Raw genomic sequence first — 25,017 nt, 5'->3', positions numbered from 1 at the left:
GCCTGGCTCACTGCACTGCTCAGGTGCTTTCCAGACTGAAGTCTTTCTCCCTCTTTTGGGAAATCAGGGAAGAGGAGAGTGCTTAGCTCTGACTAAAGCTGGAGCAGCTGTTACTCACAAGGTTAGGGAATTCCTCCTGTCCTAAGATGCAATAGCTCTTCGCTTCCTACTCCCTATCCCCAACACACTGTCAGGAGTTTCTTGTCTGCCTAGATCAATAAGCAGACATTCTCTGGGGGCACAAAGAAGGAGATCCCCCCCAGGGAGGGAGTTCACCCCACTTCTGCCTTGTCTTACAAGCTTTGCTCATCCAGGGCTTAGGAGTCCTTTAACATAGCACAGGTGGCAGATTCCATACTGCTGACTAAACCTACAAAACCCTGGGCTTTTAAGCAGCTTCTCTAGATTACAGCAAGAGAGGTCTAAAGAAGCTAGGTCATAGCCCAGCTGGGAGAAATCAGATTATCTGATGGAGAGGACCTGGCTTCAGTTCAGGGGACAGAATTCTTAGCATTTTAGAACCTAGACCCCAGAGCTTTGTTTCCAAGAATAAAGGTCAGATTTCCCCTTCTACTTTTCCCACTCTCCATTTACACTGTTCATCCTCCAATCTCCCCACTATGGACCAAACTGGCCTTTAAGACATACTCTACATCCAAGTTCCCGCTGAAGTTAAACTTTCCTCTTTCAGGCTCATGGAGATTCCAGGGAATATACCTGCAACCAAAAGGGGAAGAGTCACATCAGCACCTTCTCATCTTGTGGCACCTCTCTCTCCAGGTGATCTTTCCTAATCTTAGCTGTGAGAATCAGACACCTGAGGAAGCTCCACTTCTGTAGCTTTATCAATATACCCTAGGGATTCTCTCCAGGATCCTCTGCCACCCAACCAGGCTGCCAACATTTAAACTGAATCAGAAGAAACCAACAAACTAAGTGTGAACACTGCTGTCTTAGTATGTCTCTGAGTGTGCTCAAAAACAAATGAGAGGAGCCGCTAATGTAGCACAGTGGATAGTCAGCCTGGAGACAGGGATCTTGGATTTAAATCTGGCCTCAGATACTTCCTAGCTGTGTGACCTTGGGCAAGTCATTTAATCCCCATACCTACCCTTTGCTACTCCTCTTCTACCTTATGATCAATTCTAAGACAGAAGGCAAGGGTTTAAAATGTTTTTTTAAAGGCAATTGGGAATGATTTTGGATTACCCACAGTTCTGATGCTTTCCATTATGGGAATGGCCTGTGTCTGTGATATAGAGAACTCTGAATAGGGAAATTCCCTTTCCCAGTGTAGACTGACAGGTATTCTGCAGCATACATTTTAGAGAGGTCTGGGACTACATCAAACCCTGCTTCATGGCCTCCCAGATGCAGCAGACTTAGTCACAGAACTTGTAAGTCATAGTGGATATGCAGAATTTGTACTGGTCCCATGGTCCATATTATTGGATTTATGTCTTTGGGAAGGAACCCACTGGACCTTGCCAAATTCAGAGTGGTTCACCTCGGACCACTCCTGAGTCTCTTCTTTACCTCCAAGGACCTGGACAGCTAAGGTGGGACAGAGCCCCTGGCATCCCCACATCCCCATTTTCCTTATCCCTCTGCTTTTTCCCCATCACCTCAAGGGTTATCTTAGCTAGATATTCACCTTTTTCCCTTTCATAGCTGAGCCACAGTGGAAGGTTGAGCAAAGTTTTTTTTTTCTTTACAAAGTAGATTTGCAATTTATCTAAAGGGTACAAAGACTTCTATGTCTAGTCTGAGATAAGTATATTAGTTTCAGCTAAATTCATGCTGAATTTTAAAGGATAAAGCCCCATGAAGCCCAGGCCCCCACCCCATGTTTCCCCCTCCTGAGTGGACAGTTAAACCTGTCCTCCCTGTCAATGTGCTTTGCTACCTCCCCTGGGCTCTACCAACATTTCCCAGCGAGCTCCCATGGGGTTCTACCTTTGTTTTGATTTCATGGGATCAGTATGTCCAAAACATAGCAAACATCATTCCAACACAACTTTGTCTTTCCTTCTAGCCTGAAAGCTTCCTGAGAGCGAGACATCCTCCCCCAAGAGCCTAGGTGTTTCTGGGGGACAGGGGGGAAGGGCTGTGCTTTTCCCTCCTCTCAGTCTCCTTCCTGTCTCCATGACCAGTCCTGCCTCCCCCCAGACCAGCCTTCCATCCTCTCCACCTCTCTGCAGATATGTGAGCAGTAAGCAGGAAAGAGCCACCAAGTCTGATCTCAGGGAGCAGGAGGCTCCGCTTTGTGGCCACAGGTTCTACGGAACACGATTGGGGAAGCTAAGAAGCCTTGGTACTCACGTGGTGAGGGTGTTTAAGCCGCAGGCCTTCAGCTTCAGCAGCCGATCTTTCCAATACTCTCTGGGCACTCGAAAGTAGTGTATAGAGCCCCCAAAAATCCGGAAGCGGGAGCCTTCCAGCAAGAATTCCGAGTCCTTGGCCTGCAGTCCCAAATGTCGATTCCAACGCTGAATAGGGACCATATCGCTCCAGTTAAACCTCCAGGCAAAGGGGAAAGGGAGCTTGTGAATCTTCTGAATTCAACTCCAGTCACAGGCAAGGCAGCACGCTAGAGAGGTGCTCTCTGCCTCTCCTCGGAAAGCTTTGAGCATCCCTGACGGTGTGTACGTGGGACCTCCCAGAGAGTGATAAGAAAAAGAAAAAAGCCCACCCCTTCCCATAGGCAGCCTGGACGGGAGGCCCAGCGCCACTCACCCCTCTACCCCAGTGGTAACAGAAATGCAGCTAACAAGGCCAAAGGCAGGGGAGACAAGGGCGGTGGGGTTCCCACAGGGAGGCTGCTGAGCTAAAGGGAAAAGGCAGGAAGTGGTGGCTGCATCTAGAGAGGACAGAGAAAGCAGGCTGGAGGGTCCTGCCTGCTCGGTGGGCCTCTAGGCTACGGCTCAGTACATACCGTACCTCGGAGCCCCCAGACTCCCACAGCCGTCCAGCTTAAGAGGCAGGTACCTGGAAGAGGGCAGCGAGGTTAGAAACTGCACCTGTTACTCAGGCACCAAGCGCCCGGGTCCTCCTGCTCTGCTTTCAAAGATCAAGTGTCAGCCAAGAAACTGGCTAAGATGGAGACCCATCTCAAGGAGAGGAGGGAGGCCTGGTCTGAATGGCAGAATGGCCTCCACGTACTCTCCGCTGAAATCAATGCCCCGTAATCTCTCGGACTAAAAAGGAGGGGTCACCTCTCTAGTCCTGCAGTGACTCCATGTCAGAGTCAGTAGTCTGGGATGTCCTTGGTATGGGGGCTCGCGCTACCATACAGTCTGCAGCCCCTCCAACCGCTAAGCCAATAATAGTCTTTGGCCATCATCGTGGATCACAATGCATTGCCATGCAGCCTGCTGATAATGGGCCTTTTCGTACTTGGCTCCATTGATTTATAAATAACTTAACAGCTATTGAATATTTTAGAGTAAAAAAGCATTTGTATAGACTATCCCGTTAGATCCTAGTTAAGCTTTCTGAAGTGGAGAGAGCAATTATCTCCATTTTACCAATGAAAATAAAAGTAAAGCTCAGATACGTTAGGTGACTTTTTAATGTCAAACAGCTGTGAAAGGTCGCTGCCAAGAACTGATTCCAGCTCTTCTGAATCCCTGTCTGCCACACCAACCTTCTAGTAAGATTCTCTTCTGCCACCAGACGCAGTCATCCACCCTTCATCAGACAAACATTAATAAGCACGTACACATCTACACTTTTGCTCACACCACTCTCCTTGTCTGGAATGTCTGCTATTCTCTTTTTAGGCTATCAGAATATCTCTAAGTTCAAGTTTCACTTCCATCAAATGTTTTCTGATCACTCCAGTTCCCACTGCTAAATTTCTTTAGCAGATTAATTCAAAATGGTGAGTGAAAGGATTAAAGGGGCACAAAAGCTCTTACATACCCTTTTGAAAAAGACAGTAGAAACACAAATGCACACACACACAAATGGCTAAAAACTCCTACAATAAAAGAAAAATCATCAAAAATAATTTTAAATGAGCAAAACAAAGAACAGATATAATTTTTAAAGATACAATTGATGGAGGCAATTAGGTAGCACAATGGATAGAACACCAGACCTAGAATCAGCAGGACCTAGGTTCAAATTTGACCTCAGATACTTCCCAGATATGCGACCCTGGACAAGTCACTTAACCCCACTTATTGAGTCCTTGCCACTCTTCTGTCTTAGAATGGATACTAAAACAGAAGGTAAGAATTTATAAATAAATAATATAAAAATACAATTGAATAAATTAATCAACTAAAAAAGCCAGAAGCAAAGCAGATGGAAAAATAAATGATGTATTGTCTACCAAGAGATATCTTCAAATGGCTGACATATTCAAAGAAATTAGGCTATTATTGATAGTGAAAGGAAATTATCACAAGACTAAAATAAAATGAAGGGTTTTTTAAATCACTTAAAGAAAAAAGCTAGAATTAAAAGGTACTAAAAATTATCCATAGAAAATAATGGGGAAAGGACAATATTGAAACTACAACAAAATTGAAACTACAATCAAAAATCTATAGAGGGACAGGGGAGGTGACTCTGAAAATATAGAGTCAATCCTAAAGATAGGATATTCTGGGTTCAAATATGGTATCAAACACTTCCTAGCTGTGTGACCCTGGACAAATGACTTAAACTCCAAATGCCTGACCCCTACTGCTCTCCTGCCTTAGAACCTATACTTGGTATTGATTCTAAAAGAAGGTAAGGGTTGGTTGGGTTTTTTTTTAACCTATTGAAATAACCAATACACAACAATAGAAAACAGAATTTTATACATATGAAGCATAGTAAAAAATATTACCTCTCAAAATAATAATGATTATCCATAGGTTAGACTTGAAGGTTTTCAGCTTAAAATAACAATCTGAGGATTATTGATATGTCAGAAAATGTAGAAAAACAAAGGGGAATTGTTTAAAAAGGTAATAGAACTTAAAAAAACAATGATGAAAAAGAATCCACAGAAACTTAACAAGGAAAAACCCAAGATTTAGCATTCCTGAAGACATCACAGTTAAATCCTTGTATTACAATAAGGAAAAATATTTCAAAAGATTCCAGAAGAAATTATTCAGTCTAGACAGTCTAGAGAGTCTAAAGATTCTCTCTCTCTTTCTCTCTCTCTCTCTCTCTCTCTCTCTCTCTCTCTCTCTCTCTCTCTCTCTCTCTCTCTCTCTCTCTCTCTCTCTCCCTTTCTCTTTCTCTCTTTCTTTCTACTTTCCTCCTGTTAGTTTTTGAAGTAGAGTCAGGGAAATGAGTTCAAATGTAACCTCAGACACTTACTAGCTGTGTGATTCTGGGCAAGTCACTTAACCTCTATTTGTCTCAGTTTCCTCAACTGTGAAATAAAACTAGTGTTGTTATAAGGATCAAATGAGTAGATATTTGTAAAGTACTTCACACAAAACCTAATACATAGTAGGTACTGTGAAGATTGGATTTAGCTATCTCCTGGTTGTCACAATGAAGATACTTAGCTCTTTCTTTATTGTGAAGATAAAATTGTCATCTCCTGATTGTAACAATGAAGGTAGTTAGCTCTTCCTTTATAGTGAAGCTAGAATTGTAAGCTACAATCTATTTTTAGATTTTAACTACAAAAAGGTGTTAAGTAACTACAAAAGGTGAACTTACCAAAAGAGGTGTTAAGTAACCCAAAAAGATAAAATCTAACCAGAGAAGGTGAGAACTAAAGAGTGGGCAATCCTGGAAAAAATCTAACCAAAGAAGGTAAGAACTAAAGAATGGACAGTCCTGGAGAAAAGTGTCTGCTGTGATTGGTAGACATGAAGGAGGTGGCACAAGAGAAAAAAGGTCTTTAAAAAGAGAACCAGAAGGCAGAAGGGGATCATTCAGATTCAGACATTCAGAGAGTCATCTGGACATTCGGGCACTGACTCAGAGGAGTGACTGGAAGACAGACCCTTGAGGAGCAACCAGAATACAGACACCCAGACTTCTTTTAGACTGTCACCACTGGTGAGTGAAAAGCTGACTTAGTGACCCCACCTTTCTGGAGGTGTGAAGCCTCCAAGTAAGATCCATCTTCTTGAGACTCTCTTCCCCTGGCTGGGGCTTAGAGATTCTAACTGGTATCAGAAGAAGCCAGAGTTTTCTCTCTCTCTCTTTCCTTAATATCTTCCTTCTATTGCAAATATGGTAAATAAACTACCATAAATTCCATTTACTTTAGTAATTCATTTTGGGATTTAGAAATTAAATCCCTGGTAACCACCTATATAAACATATTCAAAGTCCAACCACAAATAAATATAACGGTACTATATACATGCTACTTCGTATTAGTATTTTGACAGGCACCAAGTTAAAATAGGATCACAGAAAATGTTCAAAGAACAAGACATGGCTAGAAAAATTGAAATATAACATTTACCAAACTAAAAAGCCAGAAGCCATTAACCTGGAACTATCTGCCCAGGAAAAGAGAGTATGCTCTATGAAACCATATACATGAGAAGTAGATTACTATGAAAATGAACAAAGATATTCACTTCAAAAAGTCTTTTGACAACAAACAAGCCTTATAGCCCAAAAATTAATATTCAAAATAACTAACACTTTACAAATCTAGATAAACTAGTTACACTACAGCCATCAGAGCACAAACCCTTGAAAACCATATTTCAGAAACCAAGAAGGGAGAGGGCAGGAGAATACTAACACAAAGCTCCTCTCACTGATGAAAGAGGAATTCAGGTGAAAGAAACCTTCATAATAGTTACTAATATATGATAACTTTTGTTTAGAGATGTTTTATTGGGGGCAGCTAGGTAGCTCAGTGGATTGAAAGTCAGGCCTAGAGATATGAACCTGGGCAAGGCACTTAACCATCATTGCCTAGCCCTTACTACTCTTCTGCCTTGGAACCAGTACTCAGTATTGATTCCAAGATGGGAGGTAAGGGTTTAAAAAAAAGGAAGTTTTATTAAGTTTGACTTAATAATAGAATTTTTAATAGAATTAATTAATAAGAGAATTTTTTAAAATGGAGATTTTACCAGAAGAAAAACTTATTATTGATCACATGGTTCTATGGCTATATGATTGAGGATGTTGACTTTAAATGATCACTCTACTGCAAATATCAGCTCCAGGAGGGGGGAGGGAGGATGGGAGGGAAAAATCATGAATCGTGTAACCATGGAAAAATATTCTAATTTAATTAATTAAAATTTTAAAAATAAAAAGGGGAGGTATTCCTCTCCAAGAGAATGACTAAAGAAGACAAATCTAAGAATTCTAACGATAACTAGAAACATTTATATTAAATATTCAACTTTCCAAAAAAACAAAAAGAGTAATAGAACAGATTAAGCAGTGCTAATAGAAATAGACAAAGATCTAAATAGATTCAAAATGAATAGTATGAAATTGTTGCCACATCTTGAAAAGTGGGAATAGTATTAATGATTCTGGACCAAGTTGAATTCCACTTAGATTCCTGACCACGGGCTCTAATTGGAGAGCTTTCTTCATTTTTTCTTTTCTGGAACCATGATACTTTCTAGTCACCTGAAAATCATAACAAATGCTCATGCCCTTTGCACCTCTCTCTCAACTGTAGCTCTCCCATGTGTCTTCCTCTTTTAGAACATAAGTTCCTTGAGGGCAGGGGCTGTCTTATTTGCTTGTATTTGTATCACCAGCACTCAACACAAGACTAGGCAATAAATACTGTTATAAGGATATAGGATTAGCCCTTTGCTGCAAAGCAGGAGGAGGAAATCCTACAAATCAGGAAATCCTACAAGGCAGGGAAAGGATTCCAGAACTTTTAAGAACTCACAGGCAGTTTCTGCCCAAGCAGTTTAATTCTCTGGAGGAGATAGGGCAGTTGGTGGTATCACTCTCTGGAGTAGGACGGTGTGGTCTTCCTTCAAGCAAATTCACCTACTGAGAAGTGGTTGAATTTGGTTAACACTCCACAGGTGGACTGTGTGGGTTAAACCATTACTCCCTTTCTTGTTCCTGTGTGTTGCTGCTGCTGATTTCTACTGGGACTTCTGCCAGACTCAAGAGAACAACAGTCTGTGAGACTTCCTTTGGCTCTTGTTCCTGTACCTACAAGTCCTTCCCTACCTTTAATATAGTAATTAAGGAGTTAATTAGAATAATTATAGGAAATAGACTTATAGGTAGTGGGGGTTAATGCTCAGACTTTGGGATTAAGATCAGATCTTCCCAATTCTCTTCCCTTCTTTCCCTTAGCTTAAATAAACTATTATTTGTTACAATTATAGTTTTTACCCATTATTTTAGTATAGTTATATCAGTTGCAATAACGAGTGCAGTAGGTTGAATCTATGGAAATTGGCTTAGGCCAAAGTAATTTAGAAGGGTCTATAGACCTGGCAGTTGGAGTGCCTTGCAACATTCCATTTTTCCTTGGCAGAGCCTGGTTGCTCTCCAAGGTGCTGCAACATAGAATATTGACTCTGACACTAGGGAGGATTTAAAATTTAAGGAGATAATTTAAAGGGATAAGTTAAAGGAAAAAAAAGCACATGTGCTAGGGGAAATTTTTTTCTTTTTTTTCTGTTTCTGTTCTCTTATTACTATTAGTTCTCAAGGTGGATACTAACAACACATATCCTTTCCTGTATAATACATTAATATATACATACAGCATCATGATAGGAGACATGATAAATGTTATTTTCCTATTTTTCTATGATTGTTTCCTATACATCCCCTATGGGATTTTTCATCATTTCCAAATTTGTGTTATATGATATTGGGCTATGAGTGGATGGAACTGATTATGTCTTTAACACTCAGAACCATTTGTTGGTGTTATATAAATGCAGAAACCTGTTTTTTGGAATTGTTGATGAATTAGAGCAATTGTACAATGGCTGACTAGAGATTCAGAAATGAAACAAATGTTATTGTTAATGAAAGAAAAAACTGAAGCTATGGAACAATGTATGAAGGATGGAATGATATAAAATAATGATGTTAAACATGGTTTACAGGAAAATGTTATGGATAAGGAAATTAATGAAGTAAATGTTAAAAAACAATTTAGATTAGAAAAAGAGAATGCAGAATTAAATGAGATCCAAACTAATTTGTTTCCTCTCAGAGATATACCAGTCATTTCTCAGATGGAGTATTTCAAATCAAGACCCATAAGTTATTCACTCCAGAAGACCTGGAAACAACCAAGCATAGAATGCCTCACTTTTTTGATGATCCAAATAAGGCCATAAAAGAATTCCAGAGGGTAATTAAAATCTTTGACCCAGACTACACTGATTTTTTCTTGTTGATGGAAGAATTGCTCACTAAGAGAGAAATAAATCAATTTATTGAAGAGACAAGAAATAATCTACCTTTGACCCCATGGCTGGAAAATTACGAGGACATGGACATGAATTCTGTTACTATTTATAGACTAATGAAGCAGGCCAGAAGATCAATAATTGAGGTCATGAAAAGGCACTCTAGGTGTCCCAATGCATGATCTAAATTCAAGAATATAAAACAAAAACAAGATGAAACACCAACTAGTTTCCTGGAAAGCCAGAAGCTTACAGAAGAAGCAGAATTAAATTTAGGACTCTATGTGATGGCAGAAGACACCATTGCCCACATCAAAGGATTGTTTGTTAAGAATGCCTGTCCCATGATAAAGCATTTTTAGAGCAATTGTCCAGATTAGGAAGAGCTAAGTTTGGAGGAATTAAAACGAAAAGTGACATATCTATGTTCAGATAATGAGGATAGACTTTATGATGACAAAGATACAGTGATTGAAGAGTTAAGAAAAAAAATTAAGGGATGCTGAGAGTAAATCCAGGGATAGTAAGATCAAAGAAATAAAAGCGGGTGGCAACACTTAGATCTGTACAACCAAACAATCAATACATCAAGGTGGTAATTGTGTAGGACATTTTGTAAGAAAGTGCAGATACAGAGGACAATTTTCTAGACAAATCAATAGGAATGGGTACAATAGGCAATATAATAATAATGGATGGAGAAATAATAATTGGAATAATAATAATTATTATAAAAGAAGGAATAATGGTAATAATTGTCCAAATGCTTGCTATAAGGGAACTCAAGCACCTAATTTGAACACAATGCAAGAGTGGGTAAAATCTGGAACAAGACCCAAGTACAGCCAAGTGGTTAGTGGACATAAAGATGATCAGAACAAAGGGGCATATTTATTATGAAGGTGTACCCCAAGTTCTCAAGTATTTGAAGAATCAAAGGAAATGGATTGGAAATAAATGGAATTGAATGTAATGGAAATAAGGTTAACGAATTTATAAATAATGTGACTGAAACAAAGGATAATGTAATTAGTGTTAATAATTGTGAGGAAAAAGAAAATTGTAATGTAAAATCAGTTAAACATTCTAATGATTATGAAATAATGGAAAAAATGAAGAATGTAAATTAGATAAAGATAACATGATTGTAAATGAGAACAATGATACCAAGGTAGAGATTATAAAGACCAATGAGAATAGTGAAAAATCTGATGATGGTGTTAAAGATGTGAAATCATGGGAATATCATGCAATTCAAACAGATGTAAATTTGGATGGACAGGAAATAACTGAACTTTGTACTAATGTTCCTGTGTTAGCACCAGGGTTAGAAACATTTCAGAACCATATATGTCTGTAACTATTGGAAACCAGATTTATGACCTTCTGGTTGATACTGGAGCCAGTAAATCAGTTTTGCAAAGTTCTCCTAAGAATTGTAGAGCTGTTGGTACAATGGAAATAATAGGTGCTACTGGTAAAATGCAGAGTAGCAAAATTACAACCTAAAATGATAACTTTGAGCCCATTATTTGTGGAGCATACATTTGGGTGTGTCAGAATACCCAATGAATCTTTTGAATGGAGATTTATTATGTAATTGAGGGAAACAATCCAATGTATTCAAACTGGTGATATCTAATTACATCTACCAGAAGAATCTCTGAAAGCTTTTCCATTGCTGTTCTTAAATTCAGTCAGTACAGAGACTGATTTAGGTTCAATCTATCCAATATCTGAGGATATCCCTAAGGATCTTTGGTCAAAGGCTTCCACAGATGCAGATTTATTGAAATCAGTTACTCCAGTCATGGTGAGGACTAAGGAAGGACCAGTTCCTTGTGTACCTGGTGACTGAGTCTTATTCACTGATGGTTTTTCTTTCATGAGGGATGGCATATGCTACACTGGAGCTGCTGTAGTCACAGAATTTGCCACTGTGTGGTCAGCTTCACTGCCCTAAAATATAGGTGCTCAAGGTGCAGAACTGACAGCTCTAAAACATGCCTGTATAATTGCTAAAGATAAAAAGGTAACAATTTACACAGACTCTGGATATGCCTTTGGAATATGTCATGCAGTAGGTATGCTATGCCTCCAAAGGATATTTTTAACTTCAGCTGGAAAATGTATCACAAATGCAGAAATCATTAAAGAAGTGCTTTCTGCTCTCCAGCTCCCTGAAGCCCTAGCTGTGGTTCATTGCTCTGCCCATACAGGTGGAACTGACCCTGTCTCTAGAGGGAACAAGCAGGTAGATATTACAGGGAAGCTAGCTGCCTTAGAAGGATCTGAATTAATTTTAACATTGGCAACTACTAACGACTCAAATTTATTACATTCTTTTTTTTTTTTAAACCCTTACCTTCCGCCTTGGAGTCAATACTGTGTATTGTCAATACTGTGTATTGGCTCCAAGGCAGAAGAGTGGTAAGGGCTAGGCAATGGGGGTCAAGTGACTTGCCCAGGGTCACACAGCTAGGAAGTGGCTGAGGCCGGATATGAACCTAGGACCTCCCGTCTCTAGGCCTGGTTCTCAATCCACTGAGCTACCCAGCTGTCCCCTTATTACATTCTTATAAAGAACAGGAAGTGGAAAAATTGAAACAAAAGTTTAAAAAGATGCTTATCCATTCCCAAGAATGGTCACTTTGACACGTGGGACATTGTAGAATTTGTTAAAAGAGTATGGATAGCCCCTGGTATAACTACCATAACCTCCAAAATGTGTGCAGTCTGCTCCCCCGTCAAGCTTATAATCAGCATGCCTATCATGGCAAAGCTTTTCTGGTCGGTGCCCTCTAGCTTACATACTTTTTGAACACCTACAAATTGATTTTATCACTATCCCAAAGGCTGGACCTTATAAATTTTGTCTGGTCATAGTGAATCAGATGACCAGATGGCCAGAAGCATTTCCTAGTGCCTGAGCAACAATGGCATTTGTTGAAAAAGTTCTCTTAAAAGATTATTCCTTGCTTTGGCTTGCCAGCACATATTGATTCAGACAGGGGAACTAATTTTACTGATTCAGTTTTGTCTCAGATATATTCTTTTTTGGGAATGACTCCCAAATTCCATTTACTATATCATCAGACATTTCCTAGCTATGCGACTCTGAGCACATCACTTCACCCCTATTGCCTAGCCCTTACTACTCCTCTGCCTTGAAACCAATACACAGTATTGATTCTAAGATGAAAGGTAAAGGTTTAAAAAATAATACTAATAACTAGATAAAAAGGAAATTATAAAAATAATAGATTATATTCAAAGTAATAACCATACAGATTCTTCAATGGATCCGTGATCTTATCCATGTGATTATTCCCTCCAGCCAAGACTTCAGACATTCGCATCTGTCCCTCCTGTGTGACTTGGTTTCCTCTTCCATCAAGGGTCCACCTGATATGATAATGCCCTTCTCCTATATCTCTTGATATTTTCTCAGTATCAATGAAACACATGGGCTACCCGTCAGTGATCCCCTTGCTCTTGCTTTATGATTGGCCTGTTTTTTTTTTAATTCTAAAACATAGCTTTCTGATGACATCCTTAATGGTGTTCCCCATACATAATTCATCTTTGGTTGCTTATACCCACCATACACCTTTGCTGCCTTTTGGATAACACTCAGCTTTAGTTTTTTGGATACTATTCTAAGAGTTGCAGTCATAAAGCACTTATAAAAGAATGATGTTATCATGAATATGGGCTGTAAAATCTATGTCAGATTGTTTCCTCTCTCAGGAAGGGGGGAAGGGTAAGAGAGAGGGAGGCAGGGAAGGAGGGAGAGAATTTAAAAATCAAAATTCTAAGAAATGAGTATTAAAAAATTGATTTTACATGAAACTGGAGGGAAATACATTTTTTAAAGAAAGAAAATGGACCTTTGTTTCAAGGAGAGCCTTGGAGTTATTAAGAGTATCGCATCTTGTTTTCCTCCTATCAACTCCTTTGCCTTCTGTTACTTTTCCTAATATCTAGTGCCTTGAGTTTATTTTTAATCTCTTCTGATTAGAGTTAGAATTAGAAGAAAGATTGTAGACTAAACCCTTCAAATTCATCTCCTTAAGCACCATTTCTTCTTTGTACCTCAGAAAATGACAGCTTTTGTTGTTTCTTGGCATGTGATGAATCCAGTTCCACTAACTCACAGATCAGAATTTCTAAGATAATTTTCCTTTCTTCGCCATATTTTATACCCAATTCTGGGCATCCCACCCTAGAAAATATTAAATTTAAATTGTGGTTGAACTCTTGAATATTTATATAGGTGGTTACCAGGGATTTAATTTCTAAATCCCAAAATGAATAACTAAATGGAATTTATGGTAGTTTATTTACCATATTTACAACAGAAGGAAGATATTGAGGAATGAGAGAGAGAAAATTCTGGCTTCTTCTGATACCAGTTAGAATCTCTAAGCCCCAGCCAGGGGAAGAGAGTCTCAAGAAGATGGACCTTACTTGGAGGCTTCATGCCTCCAGAAAGGTGGGGTCACTAAGTCAGCTTTTCACTCACCAGTGGTGACAGTCTAAAAGAAGTCTGTGCTCCTCAAGGGTCTGTCTTCCAGTCACTCCTCTGAGTCAGTGCCCGAATGTCCAGATGACTCTCTGAATGTCTGAATCTGAATGATCCCCTTCTGCCTTCTGGTTCTCTTTTTAAAGACCTTTTTCTCTTGTGCCACCTCCTTCATGTCTACCAATCACAGCAGACACTTTTCTCCAGGACTATCCATTCTTTAGTTCTTACCTTCTTTGGTTAGATTTTTTCCAGGATTGCCCACTCTTTAGTTCTCACCTTCTCTGGTTAGATTTTATCTTTTTGGGTTACTTAACACCTCTTTTGGTAAGTTCACCTTTTGTAGTTACTTAACACCTTTTTGTAGTTAAAATCTAAAAATAGATTGTAGCTTACAATTCTAGCTTCACTATAAAGGAAAAGCTAACTACCTTCATTGTTACAATCAGAAGATTGCAATTTTATCTTCACAATAAAGAAAAAGCATACTTAACAATCAGGAGATAGTTAAATCCAATCTTCACAGAAGCCAGGTTAGGCTATACCTGTTAGTTAGGCATCTCTAGACAGCATCTAAAACCCAATTTCACTATCATGCCTCCAATTATGGTGCATGCTTTGGAAAGCTAGATCTAGGACCATCTGGATATTCCCATTTGCCATAATAAAGACCATGAATATGACATTCTTGTCCTCAGCTTTAAATGACCCTTCTTCCCATCCTTTATCCATCTGCTTATTCATTCAACAAACATAAAGGCAGTTCACTAGAGACCACCGAATACAAAGACATGAAATCCAGCCAGCTTTCATACAAAAATCATGATGATCCACAGGCATGTATGAGGGAAAAACAGAAAGACCGAAGGCGAGGAGGGATCAGAGGAAAGAGAGATCCTTCTCTCCCTCATGTGTGGAGCAGGGATAAACTTCAGATGGAGAGGAATGGGGGATTTCCCAGATGAAACAGTATTTGAGGTAGGATTAGAAGGAAGGAAGGAACTTCCCCCACACAGAAATGGGATAGAAGACATGTATTTAGAGGAATGAGGTTGGCAACTGGCACAAAAACATAGGCACAGACTACAGAAAGAACTCTCCAATTTTAATGAAATAAAGATTACACAAAGGGAAATGCTATAAAATGAGACCCGAAAGGTAGATAGGGGTCAGCCTGTGGGGGGTGTCCAAGTAGGGTCCATAGTATACACCTTGATAGGAAGCAGGGAATCAATGGCAGTTTTAGAGCAGAGACATGACACGGTCAGAGAAGGTAAAGGAGGAAAGAAGCCTCTAATGCAAGGTTTTTGTAGCAGTCTAGGAAAGAAAAGATGAGGACCTAAGAAGGAGGACTGAAAAGCCCTGAGAATTCATTAAATGGATGTGAGAGAGGATGTCAGGGACACTGAGCAACCAACTGATGCTCAAGGTAAGAGGGGGAGTCTGAGATGGCTTTGAGGAGCACCGGTAACAAATAAGTGGTAGCAGGAGCAGAAACAGGTATTAAGAGAAGCAGCACTACAACTACATCAATCAGGTAATTCTGTATTCATCAAAAGTGGGTAATTTTTTAAATGTATCAACATTAGTGTTTCTAATGCTCTTTTGGGAAATTTCCAGGAAGAAAATGGAATTGAAATCCTGAATTCAAAATGCAGCAAGAGATGACATTTTAGCAGAACTTCTTTAGAACCTCTTCTCTAAGTCACTCAGGGAAGTGACATCAAGAGCATATCCTAAAGGAAGATTAAGAGACAAAGAAAAAGGTGATAGGAAGAGAATGGCCCATGTTAGAAACTTTGCCAATGACTAACCAATCTACCAAATATGAGTTGGGTAGAGCCTCAGAAGTTCAAACAGATCCTGAGCTGCTTGGAGGAACAACAAATTGTATTTAAATCCTTGTTCAAGTCTTATCTCAGTCACCAATCTACTCTGTAATAGCTCATCTAGGCTCTATTCAAAGACCTTATGGAAAGTCATTCCACCGTTAGCCAGCTCTGATTGTTAGGAAGGCTTTCTAGGGGGCTAAAGTCATATCCCTCCTAAAACATTCACCCTGTTTTCCCTTTAGGAGCTGAAGAGCAATCTGTAGCCTGGCTCATTCAAGAGCCATCTGTAAAATCTTCAATTGGAAGCTGGGATGTTGTACAGGGAAATAACATTCATCTTATTTCCACACTGCAATCGTTCTAATATTGGAAGGCAACCATCATGTCTTGTTTGATCTTATCTAGGCTGAATATTCCATTCCTTCAACCAGACCCCTAATGGCACGGCTTCCAGGACACTCCAATTTGTCAATGTCATTCCTCAAAGGTGAAATTATCAGAGGGCAGAGCCAAGGTGGCAGTGTAGTAGCAGGGAAATCCTGAAACTGCTCTGAATATCCTTCCAAACCAATCTTTAAAAAGTGTCTCAAAAAGGACAGAAGTCAAAACAGGACAAGCAAGGGGGCTCTTCCACTAAACACAATGTGAAAGTAGACAGAGAGAGTAGTTTTATGCAATAAAAGGAGGCAAAACTGCACAAGGAAAAGCTCATCACCTACCACTCCAGACACAGAGCCAGGACCTGGGCTTCTATAACACAGGCAACACTAACAAAAAACAAACAAACAAACAAACAAAAAGACCACAGACCTACCCATGAAGGCTCCAGGCCCAGCAGTGAGAATTAGAACTCAATAGCACTGGACTCATTGGGGAAGCAGTGAAGATAGCCTCAGGGAAAAACACTGCAAAGTATGCTGCAACAACAAAAAAGCACTGCAGACCCACCCCTGGAAATTCCAGGCTATGGAGGTGAGGTTCAGAAATCTATACCACTGGGCTCACTCAGGTCTCTGACAGGGCAGTAAAGATATCCCCAAGGCAAAACACTGTGAGCCAGAAGCTAAGATGGAAATGACTGGCAAGATGCAGGACTCTCAAGCCTTGAGTAGGAAAATGGGAAAACATCAGCCAAGAAAACTCCTGACCCTGTAAAATTTCTATGGTGAAAAAGAGCACAAAACAGAAGCAACAGGAGAAGGTGAGAAACAAGCCAACATATGCAAACTCTTCAAAAAACAAAAAATGGAAACTCAAAAATGAATTCAAGAACTAAGTAAGACAGAAGAAAAAATGGAAAGAAAAGTGAGAAAAAGAAATAAAAGTAATACAAAAAGAAAATAATAGCTTAAAAGGCAAAATTGGTCAAATGGAAAGAGACACAGAAATCAAATAAAGTAATACACAAATTAAAAATCACAATTGACAGGGGGCAGCTGGGTAGCTCAGTGGATTGAGAGCCATGCCTAGAGATGGGAGGTCCTAGGTTCAAATCTGGCCTCAGACACTTCCCAGCTGTGTGACCCTGGGCACGTCATTTGACCCCCATTGCCTAGCCCTTACCACTCTTCTGCCTTGGAGCCAATATACAGTATTGACTCCAAGATGAAAGGTAAGGGTTTTGTAGGGGAAAAAAATCACAATTGACCTGCTGGAAGAATAGGCAAAAAAGTCCAGTGATGAAAAGAGTGAAATGAAAAGTAGGACAGACAAAATTAAAAAGGAGGAATCAAAATATTATGGATGAAAATTAGTCTTTAAAGACTAGAATTGGGCAAGTAGGAGCTAATGATTTCACAAGACATCAAGAAACAATAAAACAAAATAAAAAGAATGAAAAAATAGAAGAAAATATGAAATTTCTCATTGAAAAAACAACTGACATGGAAAATAGATCGTGGAGACAATATGAGAATCACTGGACTATTTGAGAGTCATGGCCAAAAAAAAAAAGTCTAAACATCATATTACAAGAAATTATCCAAGAAAACTGCCCTGATATTCTTGAACAAGAGGGCAAAATAGACATTGAAAGAATCCATTAGACTACCCCCTACATTAAATCCTCAAATGACAACTCTCAGGAATGTTATAAGTTCAAAAGCTTCTAGGCCAAGGAGAAAATACCTCATATAGCCAGAAAGAAACAATTCAGATATCATGGAGCCTCACTCAAGATTACACAGGATCTGGCAGCCTCCACACTGAAGGACCTCAAGGCTTAGAATATGATATTCTGGAAGGCAAGAGAACTTGGTCTACAACCAAGAATCACCTACCCATCAAAACTGACTACATAGACTTCCGGTCAAGATGGCAGCTTAGAAAGCTAAAGTTCGGAGCTCCAGAAACCCTTCCTTACCGACCTCAAACAGAATGCTTCTAGGGCATCGAAATTCAAATCAAACAGCAGAATAGACCCCAGAAACACTCCTCCTGGACCTGGATCAAAAGGTATGCCCCCCCAAGAGTCAGAGCCCGAGATCACTCGGATCTAAGGGGAAGGCAAAGGGGAGGTCCCAGGACCCATCCCCCCCAACCCAGAGTGCTGAGTCGGAGGCAGCAGCAGGAAACTCAGAGCAGGCAGGGGGGCCTCGGGAGCCGGCTGTACTGAAGGCCACCCCCTGAAAACGACGTGAGCCAGTCACGGAGGCACCCAGACAGCAGGGAGGAAGAGAGAGACGGGGGAGGGGGGAGTCTGTAGCCCCCTGACCAGAACCTTCCATCTGGGTCTCACTGAAGGTCCTTGCCTGAGGGCATACTCAGTCTGAGGTTAATCCTATCACCAGCCCTCAGAGCTCCAGGAAGCCATGGCCCCTTCCCCCTCAGAGTGCTGGCTCTTCCAGCGGGCTGAGGCACAGAAACAAGGGCCACGCCATAGAACGGACAATCTGCCTAGGGCTAAAACCTCTGAACGCCAGACAGAGATAAGAAAAGCTAATCTTCCCCACTCAGATAGAGATGGCAAACTCCACAGAAGCACAAAAAACCCCAAATTAAAAAAAAAAAAAACAAGAAGAAGGGGGCGACTTTGGACACATTTTATGGAGCGAAAATACAAAACACAGAGGCGATAGAAGAGGAAACACAAGCAAATGCTCTGAAACCTTCCAAAGGAAATGGAAACTCTCCACAAACCCATGAAGAATATGAATCAGAAATGATCAAAAAGACGGAAGCCTTCTGGGAGGAAAAATGGGAAATAATGCAAAAGAAATTCACGCATCTACAAATCCAGTTTGACCAAACTGAAAAGGAAAACCAGGCTTTAAAGCAAGAACTAATAAAGCAAAGCCAAAAGACCAAGAAATTAGAAGAGAACATAAAATATCTCACTGACAAGGTGACAGATTTGGAAAATAGAGGGAGAAGAGATAATTTAAGAATAATTGGACTTCCAGAAAAGCCAGAAATAAACAGCAAACTCGACATCGTAATACAAGATATAATCAAAGAAAATTGCCCAGAGATTCTAGAACACGGGGGCAATACAGCCACTGAAAGAGCTCACAGAACACCCTCTACACTAAACCCCCAAAAGACAACTCCCAGGAATGTAATTGCCAAATTCCAAAGCTTTCAAACAAAAGAAAAAATCCTACAATAAGCCAGAAAAAGACAATTTAGATATAAAGGAATGCCAATCAGGGTCACACAAGACCTTGCAATTTCTACTCTGAATGATCGTAAGGCATGGAATATGATCTTCAGAAAGGCAAGAGAGCTGGGTCTTCAACCAAGAATCAGCTATCCAGCAAAACTGACTATATACTTCCAAGGGAAAATATGGATATTCAACAAAACAGAAGATTTCAAAGTTTTTGCAAAGAAAAGACCAGAGCTCTGTGGAAAGTTTGACACCAAAAAACAAAGAGCATGGAATACCTGAAAAGGTAAATATGAAGGAAAGGGAAAAGGAGAAAAATGTTATCTTCTTCTTTTACTCAAACTCTCTTCTATAAGGACTACATTTATATCAATCTATGTATACTAACATGTGGGGAAAATGTAATGTGTAAATAGGGGGAAAAGAAAGGCCAAATAGAATAATCGTTCTCACACAAAGATTCACATGGGAAGGGGAGGGGAAGAAAACTCCTATAAGAAGGAGAGGAAGAGAATTTTTATTTAAACCTTAATCTCAGGGAAATCAACTCAGAGGGAAAAACATCCAGATCCATTGGGATCTTGAATTCTATCTTACCCAACAAGGGTAGGGAGAAGGGAAAACCAAGGGGGGAGGAGGGGGAAGGGAAAACAAAAGGGGAGGGAAAGAGAGTGGGGAGGGAAGGGAACAAAAACGGAGGGACTAAAAAAGGAAACATATCAAGGGAGGGGACAAGGGGGACCAATTTAAAGTAAATCACTGGACTAAAAGGTAGAGCTGAAGAAGAAAAGGTTAGAATTAGGGAAGGATATCATAATGCCAGGAAATCCACAAATGACAGTCATAACTTTGAACGTGAATGGGATGAACTCACCCATAAAACGTAGACGAATAGCAGAATGGATTAGAATCCAAAACCCTACCATATGTTGTCTTCAAGAAACACACATGAGGTGGGTCATACCCACAAGGTCAGAATTAAAGGATGGAGTAAGACCTTCTGGGCCTCAACTTACAGAAAGAAGACAGGAGTGGTAATCATGATATCTGATAAAGCCAAAACAAAAATAGACCTGATCAAAAGGGATAGGGAAGGTAATTATATTTTGTTAAAAGGGACTTTAGATAATGAGGAAGTCATTATCTAATGATTTCTAATCAACATGTATGCACCAAATAATATAGCACCCAAATTTCTAATGGAGAAACTAGGAGAATTAAAGGAAGAAATAGACAGTAAAACCATATTAGTGGGAGACTTAAACCAACGATTATCAAATTTAGATAAATCAAATCAAAAAATAAATAAGAAAGAGATAAAAGAAGTGAATGAAATCTTAGAAAAATTAGAATTAATAGACATATGGAGAAAAATAAATAGGGATAAAAAGGAATACACCTTCTTCTCAGCACCACATCACACATTCACAAAGATTGACCATACATTAGGTCACAGAAACATGGCACACAAATGCAGAAAAGCAGAAATAATAAATGCAGCCTTCTCAGATCACAAGGCAATAAAAATAATGTTCAGTAATGGTACATGGAAAACCAAATCAAAAACTAATTGGAAATTAAACAATATGATACTCCAAAATCATTTAGTTAGAGAAGAAATCATAGAAACAATTAACAATTTCATCAAGGAAAATGACAATGGCGAGACATCCTTTCAAACCTTTTGGGATGCAGCCAAAGCTGTACTCAGAGGAAAATTCATATCCCTGAGTGCATATATCAACAAACTAGGGAGAGCAGAGATCAATGAATTGGAAATGCAAATTAAAAAACTCGAAAATAATCAAATTAAAACCCCCCAACAGAAAACCAAACTAGAAATCCTAAAAATTAAGGGAGAAATTAATAAAATTGAAAGTGATAGAACTATTGATTTTATAAATAAGACAAGAAGCTGGTACTTTAAAAAACAAACAAAATAGACAAAGTACTGGTCAATCTAATTAAAAAAGGAAGGAAGAAAAGCAAATTAACAGCATCAAAGATGAAAAGGGGGACAGCACCTCCAATGAAGAGGAAATTAAGACAATCATTAAAAACTACTTTGCCCAACTATATGGCAATAAATATACCAACCTAGGTGATATGGATGAATATATACAAAAATACAAACTGCCTAGACTAACGGAAGAAGAAATAGAATTCTTAAATAATCCCATATCAGAAAATGAAATCCAACAAGCCATCAAAGAACTTCCTAAGAAAAAATCCCCAGGGCCTGATGGATTCACCAGTGAATTCTATCAAACATTCAGAGAACAGTTAATCCCAATACTATACAAACTATTTGACATAATAAGCAAAGAGGGAGTTCTACCAAACTCCTTTTACGACACAAACATGGTACTGATTCCAAAACCAGGCAGGTCAAAAACAGAGAAAGAAAACTATAGACCAATCTCCCTAATGAATATAGATGCAAAAATCTTAAATAGGATACTAGCAAAAAGACTCCAGCAAGTGATCAGAAGGGTCATCCACCATGATCAAGTAGGATTTATACCAGGGATGCATGGCTGGGTCAATATTAGGAAAACCATCCACATAATTGACCACATCAACAAGCAAACCAACAAGAACCACATGATTATCTCAATAGACGCAGAAAAAGCCTTTGATAAAATACAACACCCATTCCTATTAAAAACACTAGAAATCATAGGAATAGAAGGGTCGTTCCTAAAAATAAGAAACAGTATATATCTAAAACCATCAGCTAATGTCATCTGCAATGGGGATAAACTAGATGCATTCCCAATAAGATCAGGAGTGAAACAAGGATGCTCACTATCACCTCTACTATTTGACATTGTACTAGAAACACTAGCAGTAGCAATTAGAGAAGAAAAAGAAATTGAAGGCATCAAAATAGTCAAGGAGGAGACCAAGTTATCACTCTTTGCAGATGACATGATGGTCTACTTAAAGATTCCTAGAGATTCAACCAAAAAGCTAATTGAAATAATCAACAACTTTAGCAAAGTTGCAGGATACAAAATAAACCCACATAAGTCATCAGCTTTTCTATATATCTCCAACACAGCTCAGCAGCAAAAACTAGAAAGAGAAATCCCATTCAGAATCACCTTAGACAAAATAAAATACCTAGGAATCTACCTCCCGAGACAAACACAGAAACTATATGAACACAACTTTTCTCCACACAACTAAAACTAGACTTGAGCAATTGGAAAAACATTAACTGCTCATGGATAGAACAAGCCAATATAATAAAAATGACCATCCTACCCAAATTTATTTATCTATTTAGTGCCATACCCATTAACCTCCCAAAATATTTCTTTACTGATTTAGAAAAAACCATAACAAAATTCATCTGGAATAACAAAAGATCAAGGCTATCCAGGGAAATAATGAAAAAAAAAAACACATATGATGGGGGCCTTGCAGTCCCAGACCTTAAACAAAGCAGCAGTCATCAAAACAATTTGGTACTGGCTAAGAGACAGAAAGGAAGATCAGTGGAATAGACTGGGGGAAAGTGACCTCAGCAAGACAGTATACGATAAACCCAAAGATCCCAGCTTTTGGGACAAAAATCCAGTATTCGATAAAAACTGCTGGGAAAACTGGAAGACAGTGCGGGAGAGATTAGGTTTGGATCAACACCTCACACCCTACACCAAGATAAATTCGAAATGGGTGAATGACTTAAACATAAAGAAGGAAACCATAAGTAAATTGGGTAAACACAGAATTGTATATACATGTTAGACCTTTGGGAGGGGAAAGACTTTAAAACCAAGCAAGACATAGAAAGAATCACAAAATGTAAAATAAATAATTTTGACATCAAATTAAAAAGCTCTAGTACAAACAAAACCAATGTAACTAAAATCAGAAGGAAAACAACAAATTGGGAAAAAATCTTCATAGAAACCTCTGACAAAGGTTTAATTACTCAAATTTATAAAGAGCTAAATCAATTGTACAAAAAATCAAGGCATTCTCCAATTGATAAATGGGCAAGGGACATGAACAGGCAGTTCTCAGATAAAGAAATCAAAACTATTAATAAGCACATGAAGAAGTGTTCTAAATCTCTTATAATCAGAGAGATGCAAATCAAAACAACTCTGAGGTATCACCTTACGCCAAGCAGATTGGCTAACATGATAGCAAAGGAAAGTAATGAATGCTGGAGGGGATGTGGCAAAGTTGGGACATTAATTCATTGCTGGTGGAGTTGTGAACTGATCCAACCATTCTGGAGGGCAATTTGGAACTATGCCCAAAGGGCAACAAAAGAATATCTACCCTTTGATCCAGCTGCTGTGTCTGTACCCCAAAGAGATAATGGACAAAAAGACTTGTACAAAAATATTCATAGCTGCGTTCTTTGTGGTGGCCAAAAACTGGAAAACGAGGGGTTGCCCATCAATTGGGGAATGGCTGAGCAAATTGTGGTATATGTTGGTGATGGAATACTATTGTGCTAAAAGGAATAATAAAGTGGAGGAATTCCATGGAGACTGGAACGACCTCCAGGAAATGATACAGAGAGAGAGAGGAGCAGAACCAGGAGAATATTGTACACAGAAACTAATACACTGTGGTATAATCGAACGTAATGGACTTCTCCATTAGTGGCGGTGTAATGTCCCTGAACAATCTGCAGGGATCCAGCAGAAAAAACACCATTCATAAGCAGAGGATAAACTGTGGGAGTAGAAAAACCGAGGAAAAGCAACTGCCTGACTACAGAGGTTGAGGGGAAACCCTAATGCAAATATTAACAACATAGCAATGGGTTCAAATCAAGAACACATGTAATACCCAGTGGAATCACATGTTGGCTACAGGGGGTGGGGGGAGGAAAAGAAAATGATCTTTGTCTTTAATGAATAATACTTGGAAATGATCAAATAAAATATTATAAAATTTAAAAAAAACTGACTACATACTTTCAAGGGAAAGTATGGGCATTTAATGAAACAGAAAATCTGACGCCCAAATACAAAATTCAAGAGAACCATAAAAAGGTAAATAAAAAAGAGAAAAAGTGTAAGGGCTTCCACAAGGTCAAACTGGTTATATTCCTATCTGAAAAAATGAAATCTGTAACTCTTAAAAATTGTTATTATTAACATAGCAGATAGATGAAATATATATAGGCAGAGTGTGTGGTATTGAGCTGTTTAGGATGATATGTAAAAATAATTAGGGGGGAAGAGGTATATACTAAGAGAAATGCAAAGGGAAGAGGTAAAATGGGATAAATTATACCACATAAAGAGGTGCATGGAAGATGGGGGAGGTGGAAGGATACTATCACAAGAAGGCGAGGATGAGGGTGACAGGTAGTATTTAAGCCTTATTCTCACTGGAATCAGTTCAGAGAGGGAATAACAGCCCGATAGGGTATAGAATCCTATCTTACCCTATAGAGGTGTTGAATGGAAATAAGGAAGCGGGTGGGGTAAGGATGGAAGTAATATAAGGGAGAAAAAAGTTGGGGAATGATTAAAAGACTCTAAACAGAAGTAAGAAGGGAATAAGGAGGGAGGTGGTGGGAAGAGGAGTAAAATAAGGGAGGGGGAAAAGGGGACTGATTAAAAGCAAAACACTGATGTAGCGGGAAAGAGTGAAAGAAGAAAGGGCAGGATTAAAAGAAGTAATCCAAATGATGGAGAATACAAAGATAATAATCATAACTGTGAATGT

General features: G+C 39.1%; 1 protein-coding gene across 3 annotated transcripts in view; it reads right to left on the bottom strand.

Moving 5' to 3' along the window:
- The window catches only part of GLB1L2 (galactosidase beta 1 like 2), a 75,468-nt gene that overhangs the window by 38,786 nt on the left and 11,665 nt on the right, over positions 1–25,017 (bottom strand). For 2 of the 3 annotated variants that reach the window (XM_007495169.3, XM_007495170.3), the window contains 2 exons: positions 2,323–2,520; positions 649–717 (listed from right to left, as the gene is read on the bottom strand). In XM_007495169.3, the coding sequence (XP_007495231.2) occupies positions 649–717; positions 2,323–2,520 (267 nt within the window). Of the gene's footprint in view, positions 1–648; positions 718–2,322; positions 2,521–2,940; positions 2,989–25,017 lie in introns of all 3 variants that reach the window. The other variant, XM_007495168.3, reaches the window with a different exon arrangement.

This window comes from Monodelphis domestica, chromosome 4, assembly GCF_027887165.1.
Source record: "Monodelphis domestica isolate mMonDom1 chromosome 4, mMonDom1.pri, whole genome shotgun sequence".
NCBI lineage: Eukaryota > Metazoa > Chordata > Mammalia > Didelphimorphia > Didelphidae > Monodelphis > Monodelphis domestica.
This window is presented reverse-complemented; position numbering and strand designations above follow the sequence as displayed.